The sequence below is a fragment of the Elgaria multicarinata genome, chromosome 2 (genome assembly GCF_023053635.1).
Source record: "Elgaria multicarinata webbii isolate HBS135686 ecotype San Diego chromosome 2, rElgMul1.1.pri, whole genome shotgun sequence".
Lineage (NCBI taxonomy): Eukaryota > Metazoa > Chordata > Lepidosauria > Squamata > Anguidae > Elgaria > Elgaria multicarinata.
The window spans coordinates 145,880,210-145,906,866 of record NC_086172.1 but is presented as its reverse complement, the minus strand read 5'-3'; the positions used below and the strand labels follow the sequence as shown (position 1 = coordinate 145,906,866).

At 42.2% G+C, this 26,657-nt stretch overlaps 1 protein-coding gene across 1 annotated transcript in view; it reads left to right on the top strand.

Moving 5' to 3' along the window:
• SYNDIG1L (synapse differentiation inducing 1 like) overlaps positions 1-26,115 on the top strand; it is a 57,994-nt gene extending 31,879 nt beyond the window's left edge. The window contains exons 2-4 of the mRNA XM_063117862.1: positions 9,305-9,758; positions 12,172-12,309; positions 21,397-26,115. Of these exons, the coding sequence (XP_062973932.1) occupies positions 9,351-9,758; positions 12,172-12,309; positions 21,397-21,555 (705 nt within the window). The 5' untranslated portion in view covers positions 9,305-9,350 and the 3' untranslated portion in view covers positions 21,556-26,115. The remainder of the gene's footprint in view (positions 1-9,304; positions 9,759-12,171; positions 12,310-21,396) is intronic.
• Positions 26,116-26,657: the final 542 nt, after the last annotated feature.

The window sequence follows — 26,657 nt, the reverse complement described above, 5'->3', positions numbered from 1 at the left end:
CACAACAGATGGGAGAGAAGAGTGGGCAATAGGCCTAATGAAGCAACAAGGTCAGTAGCATCTTCTTCCATTAATTCATAGTTTTACAACTATGGGCCCAGAGAACCCCACCTTCCACTGTGTTTTCATCCAACTTGCAAAAAGAGCCCAGCAAAGTTGCCATATAAAATTAGCTGAAAGATCTATGATAAAGTAAGGAAAGCTATTGGCTGCCCTCCATTGATATGCCAGCACTTTATGATCAGGCTTCGCCAAAGGTTCCACACCTAATTTTGGTTTTTCACCATTAGGAGAAATGTCTTGGCAGTAAGCGCTTTGCCTCTGCCAAGAAACATTTTTATCAGTGAGAGTAAAGATTTGATTTCCATCTGGAAATTGGCCAATTTGACTAGCAAACCTCTAAACGTCGGCACATGGCATCCCAATTCTCAAAGCAATTTAGCCTCTGTCAGATACAGAAGCCCATCACTAGGGCAGCTGACTCAGTTGTTATTAGGAGAGAAGTACAAATGTCATATTCACTCCTTCCTAGCTCTATTGAACTAGTAACTTTAGGCAGGTGAATTAGCTACCCTGCATCATAGACTGTCTGAACTCTCTTCAGCACACAAACCCACAGGTTGGCCTATGTTGGCATTGCCTTCTCCCACAATAGCCCATCAGCTGGTACGAATCCCTCCCCTCTTACAGTGCTGAAATTTATTTTATTGACTGGCCTCGGATGACACCACAACCCGCAATGAGTTAAATAATCCACGGTGGGTTATCACATCATGTGGCAGATTTTTTTTTAACCCATGGTGGTTATTTTGCTGAAATAAGCCATACAAATAACCAACGATGTGCAGAGTGGGTTATTTAAACCACCATTGGTTGTGTTGTGTGACAGGCACTGTTGGTTATTTTTGTCAGCTACAGAGTCACTAGGCAAGGGTTGCTAGACAAGTTACTTCCCTGATCGTGTGGAGAATACCCACAAAATAACCAACTGTAAGTGTACTATCAACCCACTGTTGACTATCATGGCATCTGAGTGCACCTATTGTCATTTTTATTGCAATTCTGTACTGCCCATCAGCCAAAGCTTTTCTTATTCTTTCATGTGGTGCCTCTGTAATCTTTGGTTTGGATCAGAGGGACTTTTTTTTCCTTCTGGCAACAACTGGAGAAAGAATATTGGACATTGTAGATTGCTGTGAAAGATCTAAGGAACTTTTATCTTAATACTTGGTTTGATGGATGGGCTTAATTTTCATGCCCTATATGCAACTGATGAGTGTGTAGGATGACTTTCATGTTTCCTCATGTTCATCCTTTTAGTAATGAGCAAGACCATGCTAGGATGACTGGATGACAAGGAAAACAGGAGTCCTGTGGCAGATGAATGTGCAGAACAGGGGATTTCAGTAGATGCAACTTTCCCCAACCCTGCATAATAAGCTGCACTGCCAAAATTCCTTCTTCTATGGAATTGTTAAAGGCAGAAATGCCTTGTCCTCTTTTGCGTCTGTACATCTAGCTCCCTTCTTTCTCTCTCTTTAGTGTGTTTTGCTTGTAGGGGACTAAGAGTATCAGCTCTAGAAATATCAAAGAGTGACAAGTCTTATTGTTCAAAGACTACTTGGCAGACTGTGAAGATACCCAGGGGGGGAAAGCATATTGTGAAAATTATAACAAAAAAAAACCCCTCTAATGGGAACATATTCCACAAATCTTAATAACAGCATGGACTTGCATTGCCTTTTTCTACCCATGGCTTTCATAATTCTGAAGTCTGCAGTGGTATACCATGTTTAATTTGGCTGAAGCAAACTTCTCTCTTCCTTTTGGTGCTGCTTTTCTGTTTCTCTTTCAGTGTCTCCATTTGCTATGAAGCCCACAAGATGCCCACAGAATAGAGCTTCACTTTTGGAATGTGCAAGATTAGCTAACTGACATTTAATTTTGCATGTTGCCCAGAAGGTCATGTGGATAAGGGATCCGTACCAATGTGTTATTCTAACCTCTGGTGCATACGGAGCATAAGTGGAGTGTAGAAGGAAAGACTGAATGTTTATTTGACAGGACAATTATCCTGTGATTGATTCTTAGGAAAGCTACTTAGTCTACCATTAGCTTGGACTATTATATCCAGCTGTGAGTGAGCCAAATGTCAGATTGGAATCCAAGAGTCTCCTCTGAGACAAGCATTTACTGATTCAACCACCGGTAACTTCATTGCTTTGATATGAGGTTTAACATGCCATCCTCAATTTCAGAGTTTGGAGTGCTGGTCCTAAGGGACATTGTTAGTCATACTATGACCCCCCAGAGACACCTGAAAGTGCATAGCTTCAGGCACATGTGAAAAAGATGGACACTCACAGCTAGTTCAGTTCCTGCATCTAACCAGACTGCCATCACTGTTCCATTCTATCCGTCTTTAATGTCAGTGTCTCCCCTAGTCTATGTGTTTAGCTTTTCCTGTGCTATGAACCAGTACTAGCTGCAAGTATTGCACAGTGTGGATGAGAATACCAATGCCTTCTGTCAGCTTATGGGGACGGATTTTAAATGAGAACGGATCATAGCTGCTTTTAGCAAATTTCATCTGCTGCACTTTGAATTGAGTTTGATTTCTTATATCTTGAAAACCTAATGCTTGGTAATAAACCCCCCAATTTAAAGAAAATACACTTTAGCATGAGAAATGTCAAATCTGCTTTGCTGATCCATGTGTGATACGCGGGATCTTATCTCTGCTAGAGTATGCATATGTATTCTCTCCCCCAAAGAATGGCTCTCTTTAGTATAAATTAAATCTCCGTCATGCCAGCAGTGTTGCAGCTGTAATCCAAACAAGGGGTCATGGTCCTGTCTCCAAAATGTCGTTCTTTGTGCTCACAGTTTGTCAAAGTGCTTCCGAGGGTTTGCAAATGGGAGAATCAGGCAAAAGCCCTGAGCTTTCATAACCCCTCCCCCTCCTCCTCCTCCCACATGTCCCCGTGTGTTGGATGCAGAATTGACAGGTGAGTTTGGGAAACTGCTAGTATTCATGCAGGAAGCACATTCGAGGCTTAAATTAGAATACAGCTGAGCACAGCACATGATGGGACCTTGACATCACAATGCACTCCTTTCCCAGGTACAGGTACAGCTGCAAACAGTAAATAATGAGGCTGTGTTGTTGTAGCGGCTGTTTACTGTAAAGTTTCTCTGCATATTTATTAGCTCTAATCAGAGAGGATCTCATGTCTCACTTCTCCCTTAATCCCTTTTGGGGTCCATTTTATCAAGGTTTAAAGTCAGGAATCTCCATCATGCTCAGCCCAGTGTTGTAGCATCAAACTAGAAGTTTTGGGGGAAATCTCCTCAAAAGGCATGGGGAAAAGCCCTATGGTGACCTCATATAGCTTGAACGAAATTGAATGTGATGGATGCATGTTGCTGAACCCCGAAATGAACTCGGAGGTGCCAGATATTTGTGAACTGCCTCTATGGGGCTCTTTAATAACCTGTCATATCTGACCTTTTCTCTTTATAGTCCCATTTCCAAGAGAAAAGCACTTGGGGTGGTAGAAATCATATGAGTGTTTATTGCAGTGTGGAATCATTTCTGTCCCAAGGAACAGTCTGAAAGAGAGATCACTGTTCTATAGACCCACAGGAGTCTGTAAAGAAGAAGATTTCAAAGACCTCCAGTCCACATGGCAGTGCAAGATTGTTCGTTTAGTTGATTAGGACTTTGTTCAGTTGAGCTTTGTCAGTGCTGAGTTGACATGATGCCACAAAACCTGTATAGCTCAATATCAAAAACCCTTCCAATCATCCTATAAGTTTTTACCTTTTTTGCTAGTCATTCCAGTCATATTATCTATCTATGTGGCTCCCTAAAGACTCAGGCAGAGGTCATTCCAAGCCTGGCTATGGATGACCTTTAACTGGAGATCAGCCTTCTACGTGCAGAGCATGTGCATTACCCCTGTGCCTGCAACCCATTCTGACATCCTTTAGCTACCTTTGTTTAGCAAATAAAACTGTGTGAGATGCTCCAGTCCCATTTTCCAGCAGAAAGAGAGAAAACTGAAGAATCACTTCTGCCTCCTTGTTCCCTGCTTCTCTGCAACTTACTACTACATATTTATTCAATCAAGTCCTTTCTCAGTGCTTTCATGGTTGGTTGTGCAATGGCTTTGTGTTAATCTTTGTTGTTGCATGATTGAACTTCTCCAATGTTGCGTAAGTAAGAACACAGCAGTGCAAACATTACCAGAGACTTGAAAAGCCATTCTTAAGAGGTGCAATTTTGAGATGCAGTTTATACACCATTTTCAGCAGGGGTGTTGAACCTCTTTCAGCCTGGGGCCTGAATTCCACTTCAAAGAAGTTTTCAGGAGCCACATTCCAGTGGTGGGTGGAGCTGAAGGCAACCGGGGAGGGGCAAAGGCAAAAGATGTGGGGCAAAAATACCAAGCACAACAGCATGTTTTAGTTTAAAGTCCTTACTGCAAGTCACTAAGCCTTGGGAGAGACATTTCAACCTTTTAGAATGGGTGGGGGGAAAGCTCACAAAAACCAGGAAACCACCAAATGGTTGACCTAGTGACTAGGTTCAGACAAACGCGCCATGGGAAGAAGCTATCGTGGCTTCTCCCCCTCGCGTGACCTCCATTTGCATAATCGCCTGTGATGCAGCACGAGTTGGTGGGTTGCCCGAACCTGGTGTGGGGTGCAATGGAGGTGGTTTCGTGCCCATCCTACAACCCACAACATGCACTAGAGGTTACAGGGTAGGTACGAAGTTACCCCTGCTGCATTCAGACGGCATGCCAACCCGCGCTGCATTGCAGGGGATTATGGAAATAGCAGCTGCACGTGGGGGTGGGCAGAGAAGCCACCATTTCTTCTTCCCACTGCAGGATAGTCCAGCCACACCCCATATATGTGACAATGGCTGGAATCTTAAAAGATAGTAACACTGATGTCTGTCTAGAAATAACATTCTCCTCTTAGGAAGCCTTCCCCTCTAAATTGCATGTATTTTGGGGTGGTCTGTTGAAATTTAATGGTCAGGGAAAAGGACTCTTGACAAGTTCAGTGGCACTGTCAGATTTATTATTTTTATTTATTTATTTATTAAAACATTTGTATCCCGCCCTATATCACAAGGTTCTCAGGGCGGCGTACAGATAAAATCATACAAACCATATAAAACAATAAATATACACAGCTAAAAACAAATTAAACCATTAATAAGCAAAAACAAGCATAGAATTTAAAACAATAAAACCAATTAAAACAATTAAAACTATGTACAGGCTTGGTGAATTTAGCCATTAATAGCTTTGTTTAAAAGCCATGTCTTAACTTGGTGCTGAAATGAAACCAGTGTCGGTGCCTGTTGGGCCTCCAAGGGGAGGGCTTTCCACAGCCGGCGTGCCACAACAGAGAATGCCATCTCCCACATCCCACCATAGCGTATGTCTCACATTGGTGTGATGCAGAGGAGGGCTTCTCCAACAGATCTCAAATCTCAGGCAGGCATAAATAGGGAGAGGCGCTCCCTCAGGTATTGAGGTCCCAAGCCATGTAGGGCTTTAAATGTCATTACTAACATCTTTAATTCTGACCAGAAGTGTATAGGCAGCCAGTGCAATTCCTTTAAGACCGGTATTATTACCTCACTTCTTCAGATCTGGGCCTTGGTGAGGTCTGCCCCAACATAAGTGTCAGATGCAGGGGGAAACTGAAGTAAAATGGGAGCAGGGAAGGGATAAACCACCAGCTGATACAGATATAGAGGGAGGATAATCAGGGTTGGCCCTACTATTAAGCAGAATGAGCTGGCTGCCTCAGGCAACCGATGTTGTGGGGTGGAAAGCGATGGCAAGATGTTGTAGGATAGAGGTGTGTGTGCCACAAAGTCTGCCCTGTGCCCTCTAAGCTGCCCTCAGGTGTGGTAGAAGATTTGCACCATCTCCAGTGTTGAAGTAAGGTTAATCTGGTCAGATCCATGGAATGAGAGGGGTCACCATCTTGTTCTTTGCCTCAGGAACCAAAATGTCTTGGGCCAGTCTTGAGGGTACTCAGCACTTGGCCTTTATCAAAGTGAGGTAAGCTGCTATGCAAAGATATTTCTGTGTACATCGCTATGTATGCCTTTGGCTCAGATATTAACAACCACACACCCACAATTCTGCCGCCAAGTTTTAGCTTACCTGTTCCTAATCAAAATTTTCTGGTAATGTTTTAATTTTCTTCAGCCATTGGGATAATTTCTGTGCCACTCTGTGTAATATACTTTTGTCTGAATATGTTCATTAATTTGTGCTTTATTCTTTCTTCAAGACTGTTAACAAAGTTCTCCAGTAAAAGCAGACAGAACGTAGAAACGCACTGTGCCTAGCAGAATCCTTCCAACAGCTCTGCATGCTGCTCTTTATCAGTCCTTCAGGCAGGCTTCAGTTCATGCAACAATTTCCCATCCATCTCAATTTAAGATAACGCTGGCAGAAAATTGTTGTAAAACCAGCTCTTGAAGACTTTGCTCAAATATAAAATTTGTTTGAACAAGAGGCATTCCTCACAAATCTCTTATACCCATTGTTGGATTCATATCCTCCAGATATGTGATTTCACTTAACATTTGATCTATTGTTGTTACCAAAATAGAATATTTGCATAAAAGTAATTGCCCAAGTCTCTTTCCTTCCCTTACTTTCTGAAACTTGGTTCCAGAATGTGACAGTTTGAGATCCTTGCACATGTGACAATATAATATTGATCTATTAACATGCACTTATCAGCATCACTGGGTGCAATCCTGCTCCTGCTGAACGTAATAGTAACACTTCCATTAATTTTAATTATACGTTATTGGTGTGATGTATTTTCATAGGCTTTTTAATATTTCTATATCAAAATTTGCAGTATCTAACAACGGAATTGTTAGATACCCCAGAGAGCTTCGGCTGTGGGGCGGTATATAAATGTAATTAAATAAATAAATAAATAAATTGTTGGTTGGATCATAGCTAAATATCCTGGGTGGCCACATGGCCCTTCAAGCATCCAGTCTCACCCTCAGTTAAATAACCCACAGTGGGCTGTCATGTCATGGGAACCAGCCCACTGTTAGTGATTGGGTTCAGATGATCATGCAGGGGGAAGAAACCATTGTGGCTTCTTGCCCTGGTCCTGCTCATACTGTGCATGTGACTGCCATTTGCATAATTCCCCGTGATGCAGCGTGGGTTGGTATGGCATAGTGGGGGTGGCTTGTTTGTACCCACCCTACAACCAACGATGTGCAGTAGACATTGCAGGCTTGGTACCTGCTGCACCCTGTGCCAGGTTCGAACAACCTGCGCTACATTGCAGGGGATTATGCAAATGGCGGTCACCCGCGCAGCACATGTGGGGAGAACCCATGATGGCTTGTTCCTTGTGCACGATCGTATGAACACACCCAGTGTGAGGTGAACACTCATTATAAAAATACAACTACACAGATCGGTGCCTCTGAAAGCGATACTTCTGTGTCAAGTCAGCCTTTCCCAGCACTTTCTTTCTTCCATCCTTTGATTTCTACTCTCTCCTTGCAAGCTTTAGTCGAAATGCTGAAGAACTCAATAGCGGTTCTTTAGCATGCAAAATATATTACATTTACTGGAAGCAGCCACAAATGAAAGGGCTGTAATTCACGGTATGCCCTGATTGTTTAGAATGCAAGGAGGGTTCCTGCAGGGGATGCCAACCTCAGGTTGGTGCCAGGGCCATCTGTTATTCACTGTAGCTCTGCAGGAAGTTATGACCCAGCATAAAGAATGCACTGTGCATTGACATCAAATTCTGTTCCCCTTTCTCAAGCTGCCAAGGAGAAAGGGCAATACTCAACAGATTCCAGCCATCATGATGGCTTTGACCTTCTCATCTTATCACATGGTTCCTCATCCAATTTCACTACCTGCCACAATGAGGCCAACAAGAAGACTCACATAAAGTCAGTTTTCAGGCCATATTTTGACAGCCTGGGTGAGAAGTACATGCTTTTATGCCCAGTAGTGTAGCCAAATGCTGTCATCTTCCATAAAAAATAGGGCAGGACCGGACTTCTCTAATGGCTGAGATCTTTTTTCTCCTGAGTTATCAAAGCACAATATAACAAGCAGTCCAGATCTTTAGTACTTTGATAATGGTTTCAATACAGTACAGATCTGCTTTCTCCCTGCAGCGTTTTCCTGAGTGACTTATCGGGGTTTTGTACAGCACTAAATAAGGTAATTGCAAGGAATGGATATAAAAGTATTTAGGGCTTGTGAGACCCTAGAGTGGCTTTGAATGTTCTAAAGAAGTGTGGGAGAGGTGAGTTGCATTTCTTCTTACCACATTTTTAATGCAAGATAAAAGAAAGGGACTTAGGTGGCAGGAACGCAGGCGCTCCGAATGCATTAAATGTTTATTCCTGCCACCCTAACCCTTTTCAAACAAGACATCAAAGGCTAAGTAAAAGGAAGCGCCACTGACTTAGTGCTTCTACTATGGAAACATTTATCTCCAGAGTCCCAGCAACTGCACTGGCACAAGGCAGGCTGTAGTAGCTTATAGGTTTTCCTTTTCTTTGGCAGGAGTCATGTGTGCTACTAGTCCTGATGGCTATGTGCTTCCTCCAGTATCAGAAGCAGTAAGGCTATATACACCAGTTGCTGGGGAACATGGGTGGGAGTTGCACCGTGTCCTGCTTGTGGGTCGCTGGTTGATAGCTGGTTGGCCTCTGGGTGATCAGAGTGCTGGACTAGATGGATCCTTAGTCTGATCCAGTATGGCTTTTCTTATGTTCTCATGTGCTAGTGCACATAAACAACCCCAGCCCCATAGAACTGAAGAGCTCTTCAGCCAACCTGGCTGGTGGTAGGTGTTGGGATTTGGAGGGACTGTAGCACAAAACTCTTGCTTGAAACCCTGGAGAGTCATTGCCAGTCAGTGGTAGATGGACTTGGTATAAGGCAGCTTCCTATGTCCCTATGGCTTTGAGGCTTGAGGAGCCATTGGCTCCAACTACAAGCCATTGGGACCTGATTTTAAGAAGCCAGTACATATATGAAAGAGACCTCCACTCACCAATATTTCCCCAAAGTGCCATAGCTCAGGTTCCATGGATCAAGAAGCATCCCAGAACATGTCTGGTATGGATCCTACCACTACACTTCAACCAAGAGAGATGTGTCCCTACTGTAGAACTGGCTAACATAACACAATCATTGCTGTTGAACCACTTAATTATTTTCTCCCATTCATGCACTTTCTGCCTTTTTTGTTTTTTTAGGACATTCTTCTATCTCAGAAGCATTTTGCATAGAGTTTTCAGGAGAATGGAAAGTGAACTTCAGAATCCCCTGCTGGCAAAGAACAATGGACACCTTCATGGCAGTTACCCATACCACCAGGATTATCCTGGCCACCATTGCCAGGGCAAACTGTATTCCTATATCTTCCAAAATTCTGGCAATGCGAGGACTCACCAGCTGCTTGATGCCAGTTCTCTTCAGCTGGCTGTTGAAGCCTTGTATGGCCCAAATTTCATCCTGGTGAAGGATGAAGCCAATGTCAAAGTCAAGGACAATAAAGGTGAGAGCTGTGAGACGACCTTCATGGAAAACAAAGAGTCCCCCACTGAGACCTCAGATGGGCAGGAAACACACATTTCCTTAATGGAAAATGACATCAAAATCCAAACCGTATCCTATGAAGTGGAGGAAGAAGAATTGCAGGAATATGAGGTAAACTTCTTAGGCTATGATATTAGCATGCTTGGAACTAGTTAAGATTGAGATGCATATAGAAAAACAGTCATAATTGTTTAATATATAAACAATAATGGTAGATAGGGGTATATGCTGCAGGGTATCATCTTCCACCTGAGAATTAGGACTCTTTTCTGAAGAATTAGGACTGAGAGTATAATTTCTTAAGAAACATGTGGCTGAAAATAGAGGGCATGCAATTAGAATAAAGAGTTTTTACTAGCTTTGGGCCTAACTCTAATGAAGTACATTTCTGAAGATGAAAAATGGCCCCATTTCACCAACATTCAAAAAAGAAAAATCATTTCCCAGGAAAATCTCAAACCCCCAACTAGTGAGGTGAGAATTTAGCTTGAGAGAAAAATGAGAATCTATTTTAATCCAAGAATGTATGTTGCTAGAATTCTTCCCCACATCCAAGTGGCCAAACAGACTATGGTTTATAGAAACACTGCAAATCCATTTTTTTCCTCCTGTATGAAACTATTAAGAAGGAGAGGATATGTGAAAGTACAGCTGGAAAGAAGGTCAAATGAGAGAGTGGAAAAAAGACTGTAAAATACTTAATGAGAGGAAGAGTAGGAGGGTGAAAATGCTCCTTAAATGCCATGGTGATGATAGATATCCTAGAAATATTATAGCCAGACAATGCAGCTTTCAATGGGATAAAAGAGGAAAAAAACAGTAGGATGCCAATTGTTTCACATCAAGAGCTGGAATTGACATCAGTAAGTGGAGTTCTAACATTACTATTATTACTATTATTCTCAGCATCACCACCACCATCATTATTATTATTATACTGCAGCTTTCTGGGTTACTATTTCACACTGAGTTATTTAACAGCAAAAGGCTGTGATCCTAAGCACACTTAACTTGAAATGAAGTTCCACTGAAATGAATGGAACTTTTTTCCAGTAAATATATTTGGGATTGAGCTATAAAGAAATGACAAATCTCCAGTATACTACAAATTAAACTGTTGCCACTTTTTAAACCAAATACTGATCTTCTGACCCAAATCCTCAGATTTTTTACTCTTCAAAAGCCCATTAGAAATCAAGGGGCCCTTTCAAAATAAGTGGTTTGAGTACATCTGTTTAAATCTTTTGTTGAGCTAATGCAATTTCTTTAGAGGAAGCTTTCTTGAGGCTTCCTCTGATGTTCAGATTTTCTCATCTGTTTGCCAGTATTATTTATTTATTTATTTATTTATTTAATTTATTTTATTTATTTATTACATTTTTATACCGCCCAATAGCCGAAGCTCTCTGGGCGGTTCACAAAAATTAAAACCATCATAAAACAACCAACAGGTTAAAAACACAAATACAAAATACAGTATAAAAAGCTGTATTCTGTATAAAGAATTCTGTAAAAGCTGTATAGTATTCTGACTATTTGTCTATGAGTAGGATGACCATATGAAAAGGAGGACAGGGCTCCTGTATCTTTAACAGTTGTATTAAAAAAGGAATTTCAGCAGATATCATTTGTATATATGGAGAACCTGGTGAAATTTCCTCTTTGTCACAACAGTTAAAGCTGCAGGTGCCTTGCTCTCTTTTAAATGTGGTCACTCTAGTATAGCTCCTGCAGCCTTAACTGTTTTGATGAAGAGGGAATTTTACCAGGTTCTCCATATATACAAATGGGACCTGCTGAAATTCCTTTCTCAATACAACTGTTAAAGATACAGGAGCCCTGTCCTCCTTTTCATATGGTCACCCTATCTATGAGTGTATTTGCCAACTGCACTTTTCCAGTTCTGTGTTTTATATATTATTGCCATCTAGGATAAGGTAAGTCAGTAGGCTAGCAGAGCAGACATATGGAAGAGTACGACTAGTGCACTGATTGCTGAAAATCACAAGTCTCTTATTTCCAAATCATCTCACTGAAGTCCTACTGGGGTTTATAAAATACCTGCTGGGCCACTCCAGATTAAATGGTTTATGGACTGAAGCCAAGGAAGTTTTTCTCAGTTAGCATGCTAAGCAGTATATCTGCCACCTAATGGATGCTCGGTATTTTAAATTTGAGGGGGAGGTAATGACAGAGGGGATGCCCCGTATGTCATCTTCTAGATTTCCATCAGATATCCAGTTCCCAGTGGATTATTCATACTAGCCACTGTTCCTTGGCAGATAAGCAGCCTATGTTACAGAGGTTGACTCTGCCTCTTACATATGCAATGGACTCCTCCCACGAAACTGCATTACATTGTTTAGTGGGGAAAGTTTCCTGCCCCATGATCATTTGCCTGATGTCAAGAGAAATGTGTTGTCACCACATCACATAGTGTAAATTGCTGCTCCTGCTAAATGCTCGATGGGTCAGACATACAATGTGCCATTGGTCACCATCCCTGAATTAATTTGCTTTCCAGAGTGACTCCTCAAGTGACAGCGAGAGTGAAGATAATTTTCTGATGCTTCCCCCACGAGACCACCTAGGATTAGCTATTTTCTCAATGCTTTGCTGTTTCTGGCCTCTGGGAATTGCTGCCTTCTACTTTTCTCAAGGGGTAAGAATTTGCATCTACTGTTGTCTCGTTCTAAATACAGCATCCTTCTTAGCTTACTGAATCGCTCTGTAAAAGTAGCCTGGAAGGGCTGGAATTATACTAAGTAGGTCACAATCCCACCAAACCAGGCCCTTTGCTAATATGAAATTATTTGGGAGTTTCCTGGGATGTGGAGAGTTTCTTGTATACACACACACACTTAGCCAAGATATTTTAGTGCTTGCGCCACAAAATTATCATGATGGGCATATATATATATAGTAAACTAAATCATTAATTCACTCCCTTGTAATGCTATCCCATCTGTGGGTGTGTTCCCTTATCCTGCATAATGATAGGGCTTGATCTGTATCAAGCGCGCATCATATTGGTTGTGTCCTCATCACCAGACAATAAAGGAACAGTGTTCATGTTCCCAGGATGGATGTCCAAGTTCAGAAGCAGAGTGCTCTGCATTGCAGCATATTTCAGGTGTGACTTGAGTGCATGAGTGTATATCTCTTTGTTCATGTGTGAAAGCCATGTGAGGCTCAAGTGATGATTGGTTCATCACTAGTCATTTAAAACAGGGGTGAGCAACTTTTTTTCTGTCAAGGGCTGCATTCCTTCAAGAGAATAATCTGTCAGTGGGTACAGGTTGATGGTGGGCAAGCTGTAGATGGGGCCCCTTTCTCTCTCTGTCTTTCTGCCCTTTCTCTCTCTCTCTCTCTTTCTCTCTCCCTCCCCCTCCCTCTCACTATCTGACACCCTCCCTCCTTCTTCCTTCTTGCCCCGTGGACTGCCAGGGAATGGACATATCACTCTTGCCAGAAGCCTGAACTGAGAGCTGGCGTGGTGTAGTGGCTAAGGTGTTGGACTGGGACTTGGGAGATCCGGGTTCTAGTCCCCACTCGGTCATTGGAAACCCACTGAGTGACTTTGGGCCAGTCACAGACTCTCAATCCAACCTACCTCACAGAGTTGTTGTTGTGAAGATAACATGGAGAGAAGGAGGATTATGTATGCCGCCCTGGGTTCCTTGGAGGAAAATAGGCAGGATATAAATGTAATAAAATAATAATAATAATAATAATAATAATAATAATAATAATAATAACAACAACAACAACAACTAACAACAACAACAACAACAACAACTGAAGGCTTGCATAAGAGTTTTGAAATTAGGATGAGAGCTGCATGAAATTAGGCAGAGGGCCTTAGGACCACAGGTTGCCCACTTCTGCTTGAAAATAGCCCTGAGGCTTCCAAAGGCAACTGTAAGTGCTACATTCCACCACGCTGTGAGAAATACTGAAACATCATATCTAGAGTGATGCAAAGGAGGACAGAAGTCATGTACGTTTAATAGCTGTGCAAAGGAGAATTTTGGCAAGTTCCCCCTTGCACCAGTACGACATGCCAAACTACAGCTGCTAATCAGCCCTCTTTGTCATTACTGTTAAAGATACAGGGGCCCTGGCTTTCTTTGCATCTGGGATTGTGACTTGGTTTGCACAACATGATAAGCCACAGTGGGTTATGAGCCTTGTTTGTGTCAGTATGACTTACTATCTTGTCCAAACCTGTTGTGGAGGCTTCAGCATGGTTTGTTAACCACGCACAGGATCAATATCCTACTTGTCAATTTGATCCTCTCACTGTATTATATCTAGAACTGACATTGTCAGTTTCTTCCCTAAGTTTGGCTGACCAGGACAGAGCTGTTGGGGTGGGTAGGTGTATTTACTGCAGGAGTATGGCTGTACTTACTGCAAAAATTGGTTTTTTAAAAAATTTTTAATTTAAGGGCGCTTGCAAGTACACACTTGCATAGGACAGAATAAAAAAAGGGGGAAACAAACCCATATTTGCAGTAAGTATATCCATACACCCACATCGATAAACCCAAATTCCAGCAGTAATTTCACCTGCTCCGATAGCACAGTCCCATTCAACCACTGCTTTACCAATTTAGGATCAAGGGAAGTTGACCAGTGTTAGTTCAAGACATAATACAGTGAGAGGATGAAATTGACAAGTGGGATTTAAACAAGCACAGAGGGAGTATTGACCCCTACTACTGAAGGAAGTAAATAGGGGACAGGCGAATGTGTGCAATTGCATGGTTGTGAATGACATTAGAATATATACCCAAACCTATTTGCATACTTCCAAAGCACCTGGAAAAAGCAGAAGTTGCAAACGGAAAAATTGCACAGAAAAGGAGTAGTGTTCCGAGTGGGGCAGGAAGCTGGAAAAGATCCGAAAAGGATTGTGCTGCAAAGCCCCATGGGATATGTGCCAGGAGCAGGGGGGAGGACTAAAGGTGAAATGGACCAGGGCAAGCAGCACTCAGTCATTTGTCAAGAGTAACATGGGTTACTAAGTAAACAACCATTCCACCATGGCTTATTTTCAGGATGGCTTTTTGTGATGTGCGAACCAGCCTATTGTGTTCTGAAGCACTTCTCCTGAAAAGTTATTTAAGACCAGAAGTAAATCTTCTGCACCCTAGCCTCCATAGTAGAACAATAAAATCCTGTGGTAGATAGGTAGTAGTCTTTGTCACTGCGGGGAAGGAAAGGATTCATTTGAAGTTAGCCTTCTTGAACATGGGCAATGAAAACTCGTCAACACTATTTCAAATAGTTGCTCACTGGTGGCATCGATATTTATTTATTTTATTTATTTATTACATTTATATACTGCCCCATAGCCAAAGCTCTCTGGGCGGTTTACAAAGATTAAAAACAGTGAACATTAAAAATAAATATACAAAATTTAAAAGCTTAAAAACAGACAATATCCATTTAAAACAACTGTTCTTAGGGCAGTTAAAAAAACTCATCATATGCTGTTAAATGCCCGGGAGAAGAGAAAAGTTTTGACCTGGCGCTGAAAAGATAACAATGTTGGCGCCAGGCGAGCCTCATCGGGCAGATCATTCTATAATTGGGGGGCTACCACTGAAAAGGCCCTCTCCCTTGTTGCCATCCTCTGAGTTTCCCTATACATACTGGAAAAGAGCCAGTGTGGTGTAGTGGGAGCCAGTGTGTTGTAGTGGCTAGAGTGTTGGACTGGGACTTGGGAGAACTGGGTTCTAGTCCCCCTCCAGCCATGAAGCTCATTGGGTGACTGTGGGCCGGTCACAGACTCTCAGCCCAACCACGGGAGAGGGCCTTCTCTGTGGTGGCCCCCCCAATTATGGAATAATCTCCCCGACGAGGCTGTCTGGCGCCAACATTGCTATCTTCTCAATGCCAGGTCAAGACTTTTCTCTTTCCCCAGTCATTTAGTAATATACGATGAGTTTTATTAAGCCCGGATCTGTTTTTAGATTTGGCTGACAACTTAAAGTTGTTTGTAGTTGTTTTTAGATGTATGTTTTTATTTATGCTGCATGTTTATATGGTTTTAAATTTTGTATATCATTTTTAATTGTTTTAATCTTATGTAAACCACTCAGAGAGCTTCAGCTATGGGGCAGTATAGAAATAACAACAACAACAACAACTCCTCCTCACAGGGTTGTTGATGTGAGGAGAAAAATAAACAGGAGAATTATGTACATTGCCTTGGGTTCCTTAAAGGAAAAAAGGTAGGATATAAATGCAATAATAAATACAAATAAATAAATAAATAGAAATACCATTCCTAAAACATTAAAAAATGAATGGATATAAACATACAATGGCTTATAAATCACATTTTTGTTATGATTATCCCATATTCAAGTTTTTTCTTTCTCCCTTCCTTTCCAGTGTCAAAGCTTACAACAGAGATGCCCTATTGGCATTACACTAGAAGGATAGGATATAAATCTGCTTAATTAAATCAATAAATAGACAAACAAATATATGATCTGACTCTTTGCATTAATGAGCATAATGTCAATTCTATTATTCAATTACATTCTGCATAATTACTCAATTCTTCCCGCTCTTACAAGGCTTCTGACCTTGGGTCATTCACAAATTTCATTAGCAGCCTCCTACTTTCCTCCCCAGGATCCATAATAAGCAAAGTAGATCCCAAGACTGATTGCTGAGGAAGTCCACTTGTTACATCTATCCAGCTTAAACGCTTCCTTTTTAGCATAACACTTTGTCTGCATCCCTTTAGCCATTATCTTACCCATCATTTCCAGTTTAAGTAGTAATTTCCTGTGTAATACTTTATAAAATGGTTGACTGAAGTCCAAATAGATTATATCAATTGCATTTCCCTAGTACGATATATAGTTTCTGTAGAGGCAAGTGAAAGCCGTTGAAAAGATTTGCAATGTGAAGACTGTCTATTACATGATTTCATGAACTTGATGGGTTTCTAGTGTGTGTGTGTTTTTATGAGTTACACTGTAATTAAACTGACCTAGCAGAAATCAGGTCCTGGGTTTTAATTAAGAATGAACAAGATCTGAATGATATCTTGTTTAGGCTTCCAAAGGCTGTCAATATAGACTTAGCTAAGACCTACTTTTATTTTTCTTATTTATAAGATTTCTACCCTGCCTTATCACGTATAAAATCACACATGTGATTTTAATATTTATATGTGAACCACTTAGGGATTATATTATATTCAGCAGTATATTTATTTATTTATTTATTTATTACATTTCTATACCGCCCAATAGCCGGAACATTTCTATATAAATATCACAAATAAAATAATAAAAAATATAGCTTCAAGTCAGCTTACAATACAAAATTTAAACACAAAATAATAAAGAATGGGTTGGATCCAACTTCCATTCCACTGGCACCAATGTTTCCTGGGTAGAGTTTCACTCATGCTCCAGGGGAGGGGGAGAACCAATCTTTGCCAATTCCCCTTCCCTCTGTAGCTCCTAGCACCACCTCCTCTATTGTTCCGTAGGGTCCCCCAACTATCCGGAGCAGATTTTGGGAAGGCATAGGGAAATGCATCACTTAGGCAACAGCAACTCTCTCCCCCCCCCTCAACAACAACAACAAAAGATTACAAGTGTTACTTAAAAGCCATTCATTTTATTTACTTTTATAGACCACCCAATAACCAGAATTCTCTGGGCAATCCCAGAGTAATACAGGTCAATTAAGAACATCAAATACAAAACAATAGGCATGATATTATAATGATAATAATAATATACACCACTAGCCATGGAAGTTAAAGAACTATGACAACAGGAAAGGTCACAATGATCCCATTAGTCACATCAGTCACCAGCATCACATCAAAAAACTATACAGAAAACTTTCAGAAACTCGGCCTACCAAAATACAAGCACACCAGTATCCAGAAAGCAGTCATACTTAAAACATGCTCAATTGTCAGGAAATTCCTGAATCAGTAAAAAAAACCCACCCAGCATGACCTGGCAAAGCCCATCACGTCCGTCTAGAAAAACCACCACGAGCGAGAAAAGAGACAACAACAACAATAATAGTAATAATGAAAAACTAACAGCAAAAGAAAAAATAGTAACAGTGCAGCATATAAATCTTGGTAAAACAAAACAAAAAACAGCAGCAGCATATGAAAAGGGCTATGATCTTAAAGCAGTAAAAACAGTTCTTAAAATGCCTGGGAGAATAAAACGGTCTTTACCTCACACCGAAAATACCATGACATAAGCACCAAGCAAGCCTCTCTGAGGAGAGCATTTAAGACACAAGAGAACAGGAGAGACTTTGCCTGAGTAAAGATGATACCAAGTTCATCTGTCTAGGGAGGAGTTGCAGAGTTTGGTAGAATCACTGAAAAGGCCAGTTAAAGAAACCTGGCAACAGTACCGTAGCTGAGAGGTAGAGCTCTCATATTGACTAACTCTGCTAAAAATAGGAAATAAAGAACAAAAGTAAATAACAGTTCACTCTCAACCTCGAAGTGAGCGGCAGTATTATAATGGTTGGGGGGAAATAATTTGAAGAGGGATGAAATAAATCAACACTTGCCAATGACACAAAAGCATTAATCTGAAAGGAATTATGTAGCCTTTTTGAAAGTTGTAAAGCCACTAGGAAACTAAGCAGCAAGATAGCTGGTAGGATTCAACACAAAGAAGTCGACAGCAATGCACAGTAACTTGTGAATTGGACCCCTGGGAGTCAGTGAGGGGCATAATTCTGTATAACCATGATGTCCAGATGCCAAACCTGGCCTCTTCCAGGGAGCCAAATCAATGCCTGTGGCACCCGATGCAGCAGGAGCAGCCAATTGTCCTGGGCCATCAGCTAAAGAGCTACTGTGACTCCCAATGCCACAGCAACCAGAACAGGAGCAGGCAAGATTGGTGAAATTGACAAGTGGAGTGACATGGCAGTGGCACCCTAGCCATGGGGAAGGATCTCTTGGTCCATCCTAACCTGGAAGTCTCACAGGAGGCGGAAGGGGAAGGAGGAAGGTGTGAGGCTTGCCTGCCATTAGTTTGGAGATAGGGTTCAGCACTTTGGGTAGCTCCTTTAGAGTTCTGATTGGTTCTGACTGAAACCCAGAGCACATTCACTGCCTCACTGAAATAGGAGCTCTCAACCTCCACTGAGCTCAAAGGAAGTTTCCTGGGAAAGTAGGCACTGATGTGTGGACATTGCCCCCTGTTGATACTGGGATGTGTGGCTTATAGGGGACAATATGTGCTTGGTGAATTTAATTTCTATACATCCCTGAGTGTACGTGGCTTAAGACAGGGGTGTTGAGCCTCTTTCAAACCAAATGCCAAATTCGATTTTGGATAAGCTCTCAGAGGATGCATTGCAGGGGTGGGGGGACAGGAGCTGAAGACAAAATGGCATAGGGCCAAACTACCAGAAATACCCAAAATACCAGCATATTTTTTTTATTTATTTATTTAATTTTTACACTATCCAATAGCCAAAGCTCTCTGGGCGGTTCACAAAAATTAAAACCATCCAAAGTATAAAACAAACAGTATAAAAGCATGATATAAAATACAATATAAAAGCACAACCAGGATAAAATCAGCAGCAGTGCAGAAATACAAATTTAAAACAGCAAAGTTAAAATTAAGTTTATAGACTGTTAAAATGCTGAGAGAATGAAAAGGTCTTCACCTGGCCTCTGAAAGAATATAGGAGAACCTCCTTAGGGAGCTCATTCCACAGCCGGGGTGCCACAGCAGAGAAGGCCCTCCTCCTAGTAGCCACCTGTCTCACTTCCTTTGGCAGGGGCTCACAGAGAAGGACCCCTGAGGATGACCTTAGGGTCCAAGTAGGTACATACGGGAGGAGGCGTTACTTCAGCTAGCCTGGCCCCAACCTGTTTAGGGCTTTAAACAAGCACTTTGAATCGGGCCCGGACCTGGACAGGCAGCCAATGAAACTGGAAAAGGACTGGCGTGATGTGGTCTTGTTGGCCAGTCCCTGTCAGTAACCGTGCTGCCCTGTTTTGTACCAGTTGAAGTTTCCGGACCGTTTTCAAAGGCAGCCCCACGTATAACGCATTGCAGTAATCCAAACGAGAGGTTATCAGAGCATGGATAACTGTAGCTAGGCTATCTCTGTCCAGATAAGGGCGTAGTTGGTAAATCAGCCTAAGCTGATAAAAGGTGCTCTTTGCCGCTGAGTTCACCTGTTCCTCAAGTGACAGTTCTGGATCCAAGAGCGCCCCCAAACTACGAACCCAATCGTTTAGGGGGAGTGCAACTCCATCCAGAACAGCCGAACCACCCGCTAACAGTACCTCCTTCTTGTCTGGATTGAGTCTCAGTTTGTTGCCCCTCATCCAGTCCATTACCATGCTCAGGCACTGATTTAGAACATTTTAGCTTAAAGCTCTTATTGCCAGTAGTTTAGCCTATAGGAGGGGGCTTTCAACCTTTTAGAATGGGGAGAAACGGCACAACAAAAGCCATGGAAGCATCAAATGATCAGTGTTTGGGGGAAAGTGGGCGTGACCAGGGGAAGTGGACATGGCCAGTGGGCGTGGCCTTCTGGGGAACTCCGGAGGGCCAGATTAGGACCCCCAGAGGCCTCTATTTTGGCCCCCAGGCCTGAGGTTCTGCACCTCTGCCTAAGAGATGTTAGGAGAAAAGGAAAATAGAGACAGCACACTGATATAATATGTAATCAGATAAGGAATTGTTGTGTTGATGCTATGAGCATTTTAATGAATGTGGCTCTACTTATATCCAAGAGTAACAACACAATACAGTCACTGAAAGGATGGTTAAATATAGACATGTTGGATCAGACATTATGGAGCATTAGGCATTATTTTTCCAACAAGTAGAATATTATGATCATAGTTATCTTCTGTTGTTTGTCCCAGCATCTGATATTTGAAGATATGTTGTCTCTGAACCCAGAAGTTTCATTTAACTATCATAGCTAACAATAAGCCCATCCTGAATTATTTATTATATTTATACCTTGCTGTAACCTGTGGGCTCAAGGCAACTTACAACAATTTTGTCAATATTCGTTCTGTTGCAGCAGGGTTCATCATCGTCATCATCATCATCATCATCATCATCATCATCATCATGTTTTTATCATACCGCTCCTTTAAGGAGCTCAGGAAGGTATACATGGTCTCCCAACTTATATCTTCACAATAACCTTGAGATTCACTGACAGCCAGTGTGGTGTATTGGTTAGAGTGTTGGACTGAGACTCAGGAGACCCAGGTTCTAGTCCCTACTCCACTGTTAGGCTCACTGGATGACTTTAGGCCAGTGACAGACTCTCAGACTAACCTACCTCGCAGGGTTGTTGTGGGGATAAAATAGAGAGGAGGAGGATCATGTAAACTGCCTTGCAAGAGGAAAAAAGGGTGGGATATAAATGTAATAAAATAAAATAATCCTGAGAGACAGTGACTGAGACTGAGAGTTGTCCAAGGAGCTTTGTGGATGAGTGGTGATTTGAACCTGGGTCTCCCTGGCCTAGGTCCAACACTCTAGCCACCGCATCACATTAGCTCAATGCAATTATTTTATTCATCCCCGCACCCGTTGTTTTGGTAGACAATGTTGATAGACCTTGCTTTGGTAGACAATAGCAGGCCCTCTTCAGTGGAAAGCGACTGATGTTATTAGCTATGAGGAGGGCTGTGATATATTGATGAGTTGGCTAAGTATTATTTTGCTTTGTTTGCTTCCAGACAAGTAAGGCCATCTCCAAGGGGGACTTCCACCTGGCAAGCTCAGCTTCCCGGCGAGCTCTGTTCCTTGCTGCGCTCTCCATCACCATCGGCACAGGCGTGTACGTTGGAGTGGTTGTCGCACTGATCGCTTACCTATCTAAAGGTGGCCATGTATAGTAAAGACCTTTGCGTAAATGCCCACCTCTCTGCACCTGATGGATAATTCTCTTGGATTACGTACTTTCCTGTGTAACGCAGGACCCCATACTTACAAGGAGTGTTATGACGTTTTTTCCTACACAGAGATCTGTGCTCAAACTGTCTGTGTGGACTCATCCTTTTTCAGAAGAATAGACTGTGACCTATTTTCCATCATGGATTGACAAACTAAAAAAAAATGCAACCCGCATCCTTAGTATAAAAGATAGCGCAGTCTGAAAGGCCTGGATTGTGAGATTGCCAGGAACAAAAAGGGAGAATGGGGTGGATTTTAAAACTTTGTCTGCAGGGTGTTTTCAAACCGATGTTTTTTGTGTGCTAGACATGCTGTTTGTGAAGTTCAGTCACTTGTTGGATCCAAGCCCCTGTCTTACTCAGGGCACACAGTGAAGGGAAATGTTGGGGAATATTCAATTCATTTAAAGTATTTTTTCCTTTTGGAGATCGACCTGAGGGCTATGCAGCGATGGCAAAAACAGTATTTGTCAGGATATTAACGTTTTATGCCACTGACACTACCTGCAGGATCAAATGCTACTAATTCACCCTTTGGTAGCTAGCTATCAAGCCAGCTTTGATCAGGTTCTCGCTCAGAGACGCTGTGCATATAAACTGCTTCTCAACCCACATTTCAGGTGTCAGGCTTTCCCCCACAGTCTCATTTCATAATGACAAGACCTGGGTTTGGAGAGTCACATTCAGTCATTGCTTCAGTCTCGAAACAGATAGCTGCTTTAAATAAGACAGTGAAAAATAGTTTGTGTGTAATTTATTACAGTTATTATAACTGAACTCATTGAACAGGCTTGCAAAAGTCCTCAAGGGCCTTCTAGTTTTAATTATATTTTGGGTTGTGTCATGCAGAGTGAGTTAACATGACCATTCTTGCATGGAAAAGTAACCAACAGGTGATGTGGCATGATCATAGAATCATAGAATGATTGCTTTTTATGACATTCAGAAGCACTTTCCTGAATATTGAAGACTTCCACATACGGAGGCAAATGCATATGACCGTACCTCAAAAGTTCCCAAGATAAGACATTTTATGGTGATTAGATTTTCCATGTTAAAAAATGGTTCTATAGCCGTCATTAGAATCTCCACGTGAACTGGGAGCTTCGTTGTGCCTGACACTGTACACACAATGAAATTAAAGCTGCAATCCTATATCCACTTACCTTGGAGTAAGCCCCATTTAACTCAGTGAGACTTACTTCTGAGTAGGCATGCATAGGATTGTGCTGTAAGTTGTAATGCTTGTATTTTAGCTAATTTAGTTCCACTAAAGTCCAAATGTATTCTTTCTTTGAGCTTTTAATATGGATATTGAAGCTGATAGAACTAAATCATGGCAAATATTTGTTGTTGCCTTGTGGTGGGTCTGTTCCTAACTGGAAGGAAGAACGCAAGAGGGTGGTTATGGCCGAGTTGGTTATCTCTTCACTGTGAAGTGCTTCAAGATTGTGTTCTGTCCACCAAATGGTTCAAAGAATGCATGTATTTGTTAGGTGAGATAATTCAGTCTTTGGAGGTACAGTGTATGCAAATTGTACCTAGTTAAATATTGTTTGCCTCTACACGTGACTCAAGTCTCAGTTCTGAATCTGTGCTTGACCTTAGCTGTGGACTGAATTAGGGGATGCTATGAAAGCCCTTATGCACCAGTTGCTGGAGAACACAAGTGGGAGGGTGCCGTTGCACTGTGTCCTGCTTGTGGATCCCTGGTCGACAGTTGGTTGGCCACTGTGTGAGCAGAATGCTGGACTAGATGCACCCTTGGCCTGATCCAGCATGGCTCTTTTTATGTTCTCAGCTGGTGTAGAACATGTCCACTCACTGTCCGCAATGTTCCAACATCTGCCTAGTGTGCTTCAGAACACAATTCATGGTGCTTGCCAACCTTTAGCCCGCAAGTTGTTGTTGGACTACAACTCCCATAATCCCTAACCATTGGCTCTGCTGGGAATTGGAGTGCAGAAACATCTGGAGGGCCACAGATTCCCACATCTGAGATATAAGCCCATGAGGCCTCTATGATCTTGTGGGGGTATTGGGTTGAATGTGCCATTGTTATAATATGGTCACCTACAGCAGGCTGAGTGACATTCTCTGAGTTGGCCCTCTCTGGGTGTAGAGCATACTCTCAGCAAAGGCCCACATATGTCTGGACCTCCAGGCCTCTTGAAAATACCATCAGCCTTCCCTGTTCACACAGGCATTTGATAGCAAGAGATGTGTACAGGGGCATTTGTTTTTAAGTAGCTGTGTTCCTTTTTACAGTATTATATATGTTTCAAATATGAAATGTTTTAAAGTGGCTGGAAGCTGCCCTGAGCCTCTTGAGGATGGGTAGTGTAAAAACAAAATGCCACATATGAATAAACAAGCCCAAATCCTTCAGCAGAGCTGAAGTTAGTAAGGGATAGAGAGGGTTCTAATCAGACCATGGAAAGAACGTCAGGAGAAACAAGTGATGTGGAGAGATAAGGTGACTTGGTCCTTCTAGTTGAAATAATATCCGATAAGCCAAGCTGTGTCTGCCTCCCCAAGGCAGTTTCCCAGCCTCTGTTGTTACAGACAAAAGAAAAAATTACTAGTGTGAAGCAAACTTCCAATTATGGCCAGCAAAGCACAAATATTTTTTATTTTACTTCCATGCCTTTGCATGACACGAAAGCAAAAAATCTCCCTTTCCTGAGGCAAGGATTTAATTTCAGCTCTTTTCCTAGCCAGAGGGAGAAAATGTTGTTTGTTAATTATCAAAGTCCAGAAGGGGCATTGAAGGGTTTTGAATAGGGGAAGAAAACAATGCCCCAAAGCTTACTAGGGGAAGGAGGTGCTTCTTCAAGTCTCTGTGCTTGATAGAGCCTGTATAGTGCTATACCTTCCTAAAGCCATGTGGTATTTAATTGCTGTGTGTTTACTTATCCACTAATAGGATAGCAATTCTGAATAAAAGGCAAGAAAGAGCAGTCTGTGCCTTGAGTGTGTCTCCCAGACAGTACAAGGAAGTGAACAGAAATGAATGAAGAAGTCCTAAGCTAGCAGGCTGCAAATGTTGCCACAGAGGTGTAGCCTTGGATGGCTGCCCCACTTCGCCATTGGTGTCAGCAGGAGAACAATTAGAGAATGTGTCGACAGTGAAGGGACTCTGGAGATTGTGCAGATTAGGGTGAATGAAAAAGGAATTTTATTGCTGGAAAAAGTGCAGAAAAGGGCAACTAAAATGATCAAGGGGCTGGAGCATCTCTCCTATGAGGAAAGGTTACAACAGTTAGGATTGTTTAGCTTGGAGAAAAGGAGGAGACATGGTACAAGTGTACAAAATTTTGCCTGGTACGGATAATTTTTCTCCCTCTCTCATAATACTAGAACCCAGGTCATCCCATAAAGCTGATTAGTGGGAAATTCAGAACAGATAAAAGGAAGTACTTCACACAGCGCATGGTTAAACTATGGAATTCACTACCACAAGATGTAGCGATGGCTTCCAATTTGGGTGGCTTTAAAAGGGGGTTGGATACATTCCTGGAGGAGAAGGCTATCAATGGCTACTAGGCCTAATGGCTATGTGCTACCTCTAGTATCAGAGGCAGTAAGCCTATATACAGCAGTTGCTGGGGATCATGGGCAGGAGGGTGCTGTTGAACCTGTGTCTTGCTCGTGGGTTCCTGATTGTCAGTCGGTCAGCCACTGGACTAGATGGACCCTTGACCTGATCCAGCATGGCTCTTCTTATGTTCTTAAAGGTGCTCAGGGACAGGGTGAGAAATAGAAAGGGAAGTGTGGGGAACTGTAAAGACAAGAAGGATGGAAAATGGGCTTGAGGATGATTGAAAAGGAAGAAATGGGGGTGGCAGGGGCTGTTCAAGAGGGAGGAAGGAAGGAAGGAAGGCAGGCAGGAAGGAAGGCAGGCAGGCAGGTAGGCAAACAGCAGAGATGGCAAAAGAGGTAGAAGTAGTGGAAACCAACTCTTGGCTAAATGGAGATAACTCTTTGGCCATCTTCCATTTATAGTATGAGCTTAGTATGCACCACCTTCCGAATTAAAATACTGTGGATCAAACACAGGGTGAGACATTGACTGTTGAGAAGTATTAACAATTTTCCAGGTACTTCCTATTAGGAAGATTGTTGTAATCTTTCCCCTGGAAAGCTAGAGTCTCTCCTTTCACTGCCCTCCCCTTCCCTCCCCTCCTCAAGCTTCACACCTGAGCCCTCAGCACTTCGCATTCTCTTTCCCCAACTTCTCACGCCAGTGTCTAGAGGCACAGACTGGAGCTCCCTGTCCTCTTTCTTGGATCTATCTGTGCACGCTGTAGCTATTCTGTAAGAGGCTCGGCATGTTCTGTATAGTTCAGATGTACATCTTATTCTAAAATAGCATGTTAATGTCTGAGATTTCTACTGTACTTGAGCCATAATGGAGAGAAGCACATGAGAAAAGAAACCTGTTCAGAAGAAACCTCTGAAGGGGCCCATTATGTTTTATATAATGAAAGATAATAAAAAGCAGAAAAGACAAATGCATTTATCAATGGTTTCGACTTTGATGTATACAAGAACATGGGATGAGGAAACATTTGGTAACTGGTACAAAACTAATGGAATGAGCAAAACCAGGGCCTGGGATGGAGCGGGGGTATGAAGGGAAGAGGATTGCTCTTGTCTTTGACCTCCAAGCATCTGGACAGAGCTGACATGCCTACACGTGGAGGACAGGTGGGTTGTCACTGAGATCTTACCCTCTTCCTCAACACATTCAGTGTGTCCTGTTTGTCATCTGATTAAGACTACAGAAAGACTGTAAAGAGCTCGAGTCCAATCCTTTTCATCCAGTATAAGATTACTAAGGGGTTGTCTATACGCTTGGAAAGCCCTGGGTGGGGGGTGGGGGGTGGCGCAGCGTCAATTATATGACACTGCTGCTATTGCGCAGCGATTGGCTTCCTACCAAAGCTGCGGAGGAAAAAAGTTGGGGACTTACTCCGACTTTTTTCTCTGGAGTGAGGCAAGATGATGTCAAGACAGCCCTTCGCCTCGCTCTGGAGTCGCAG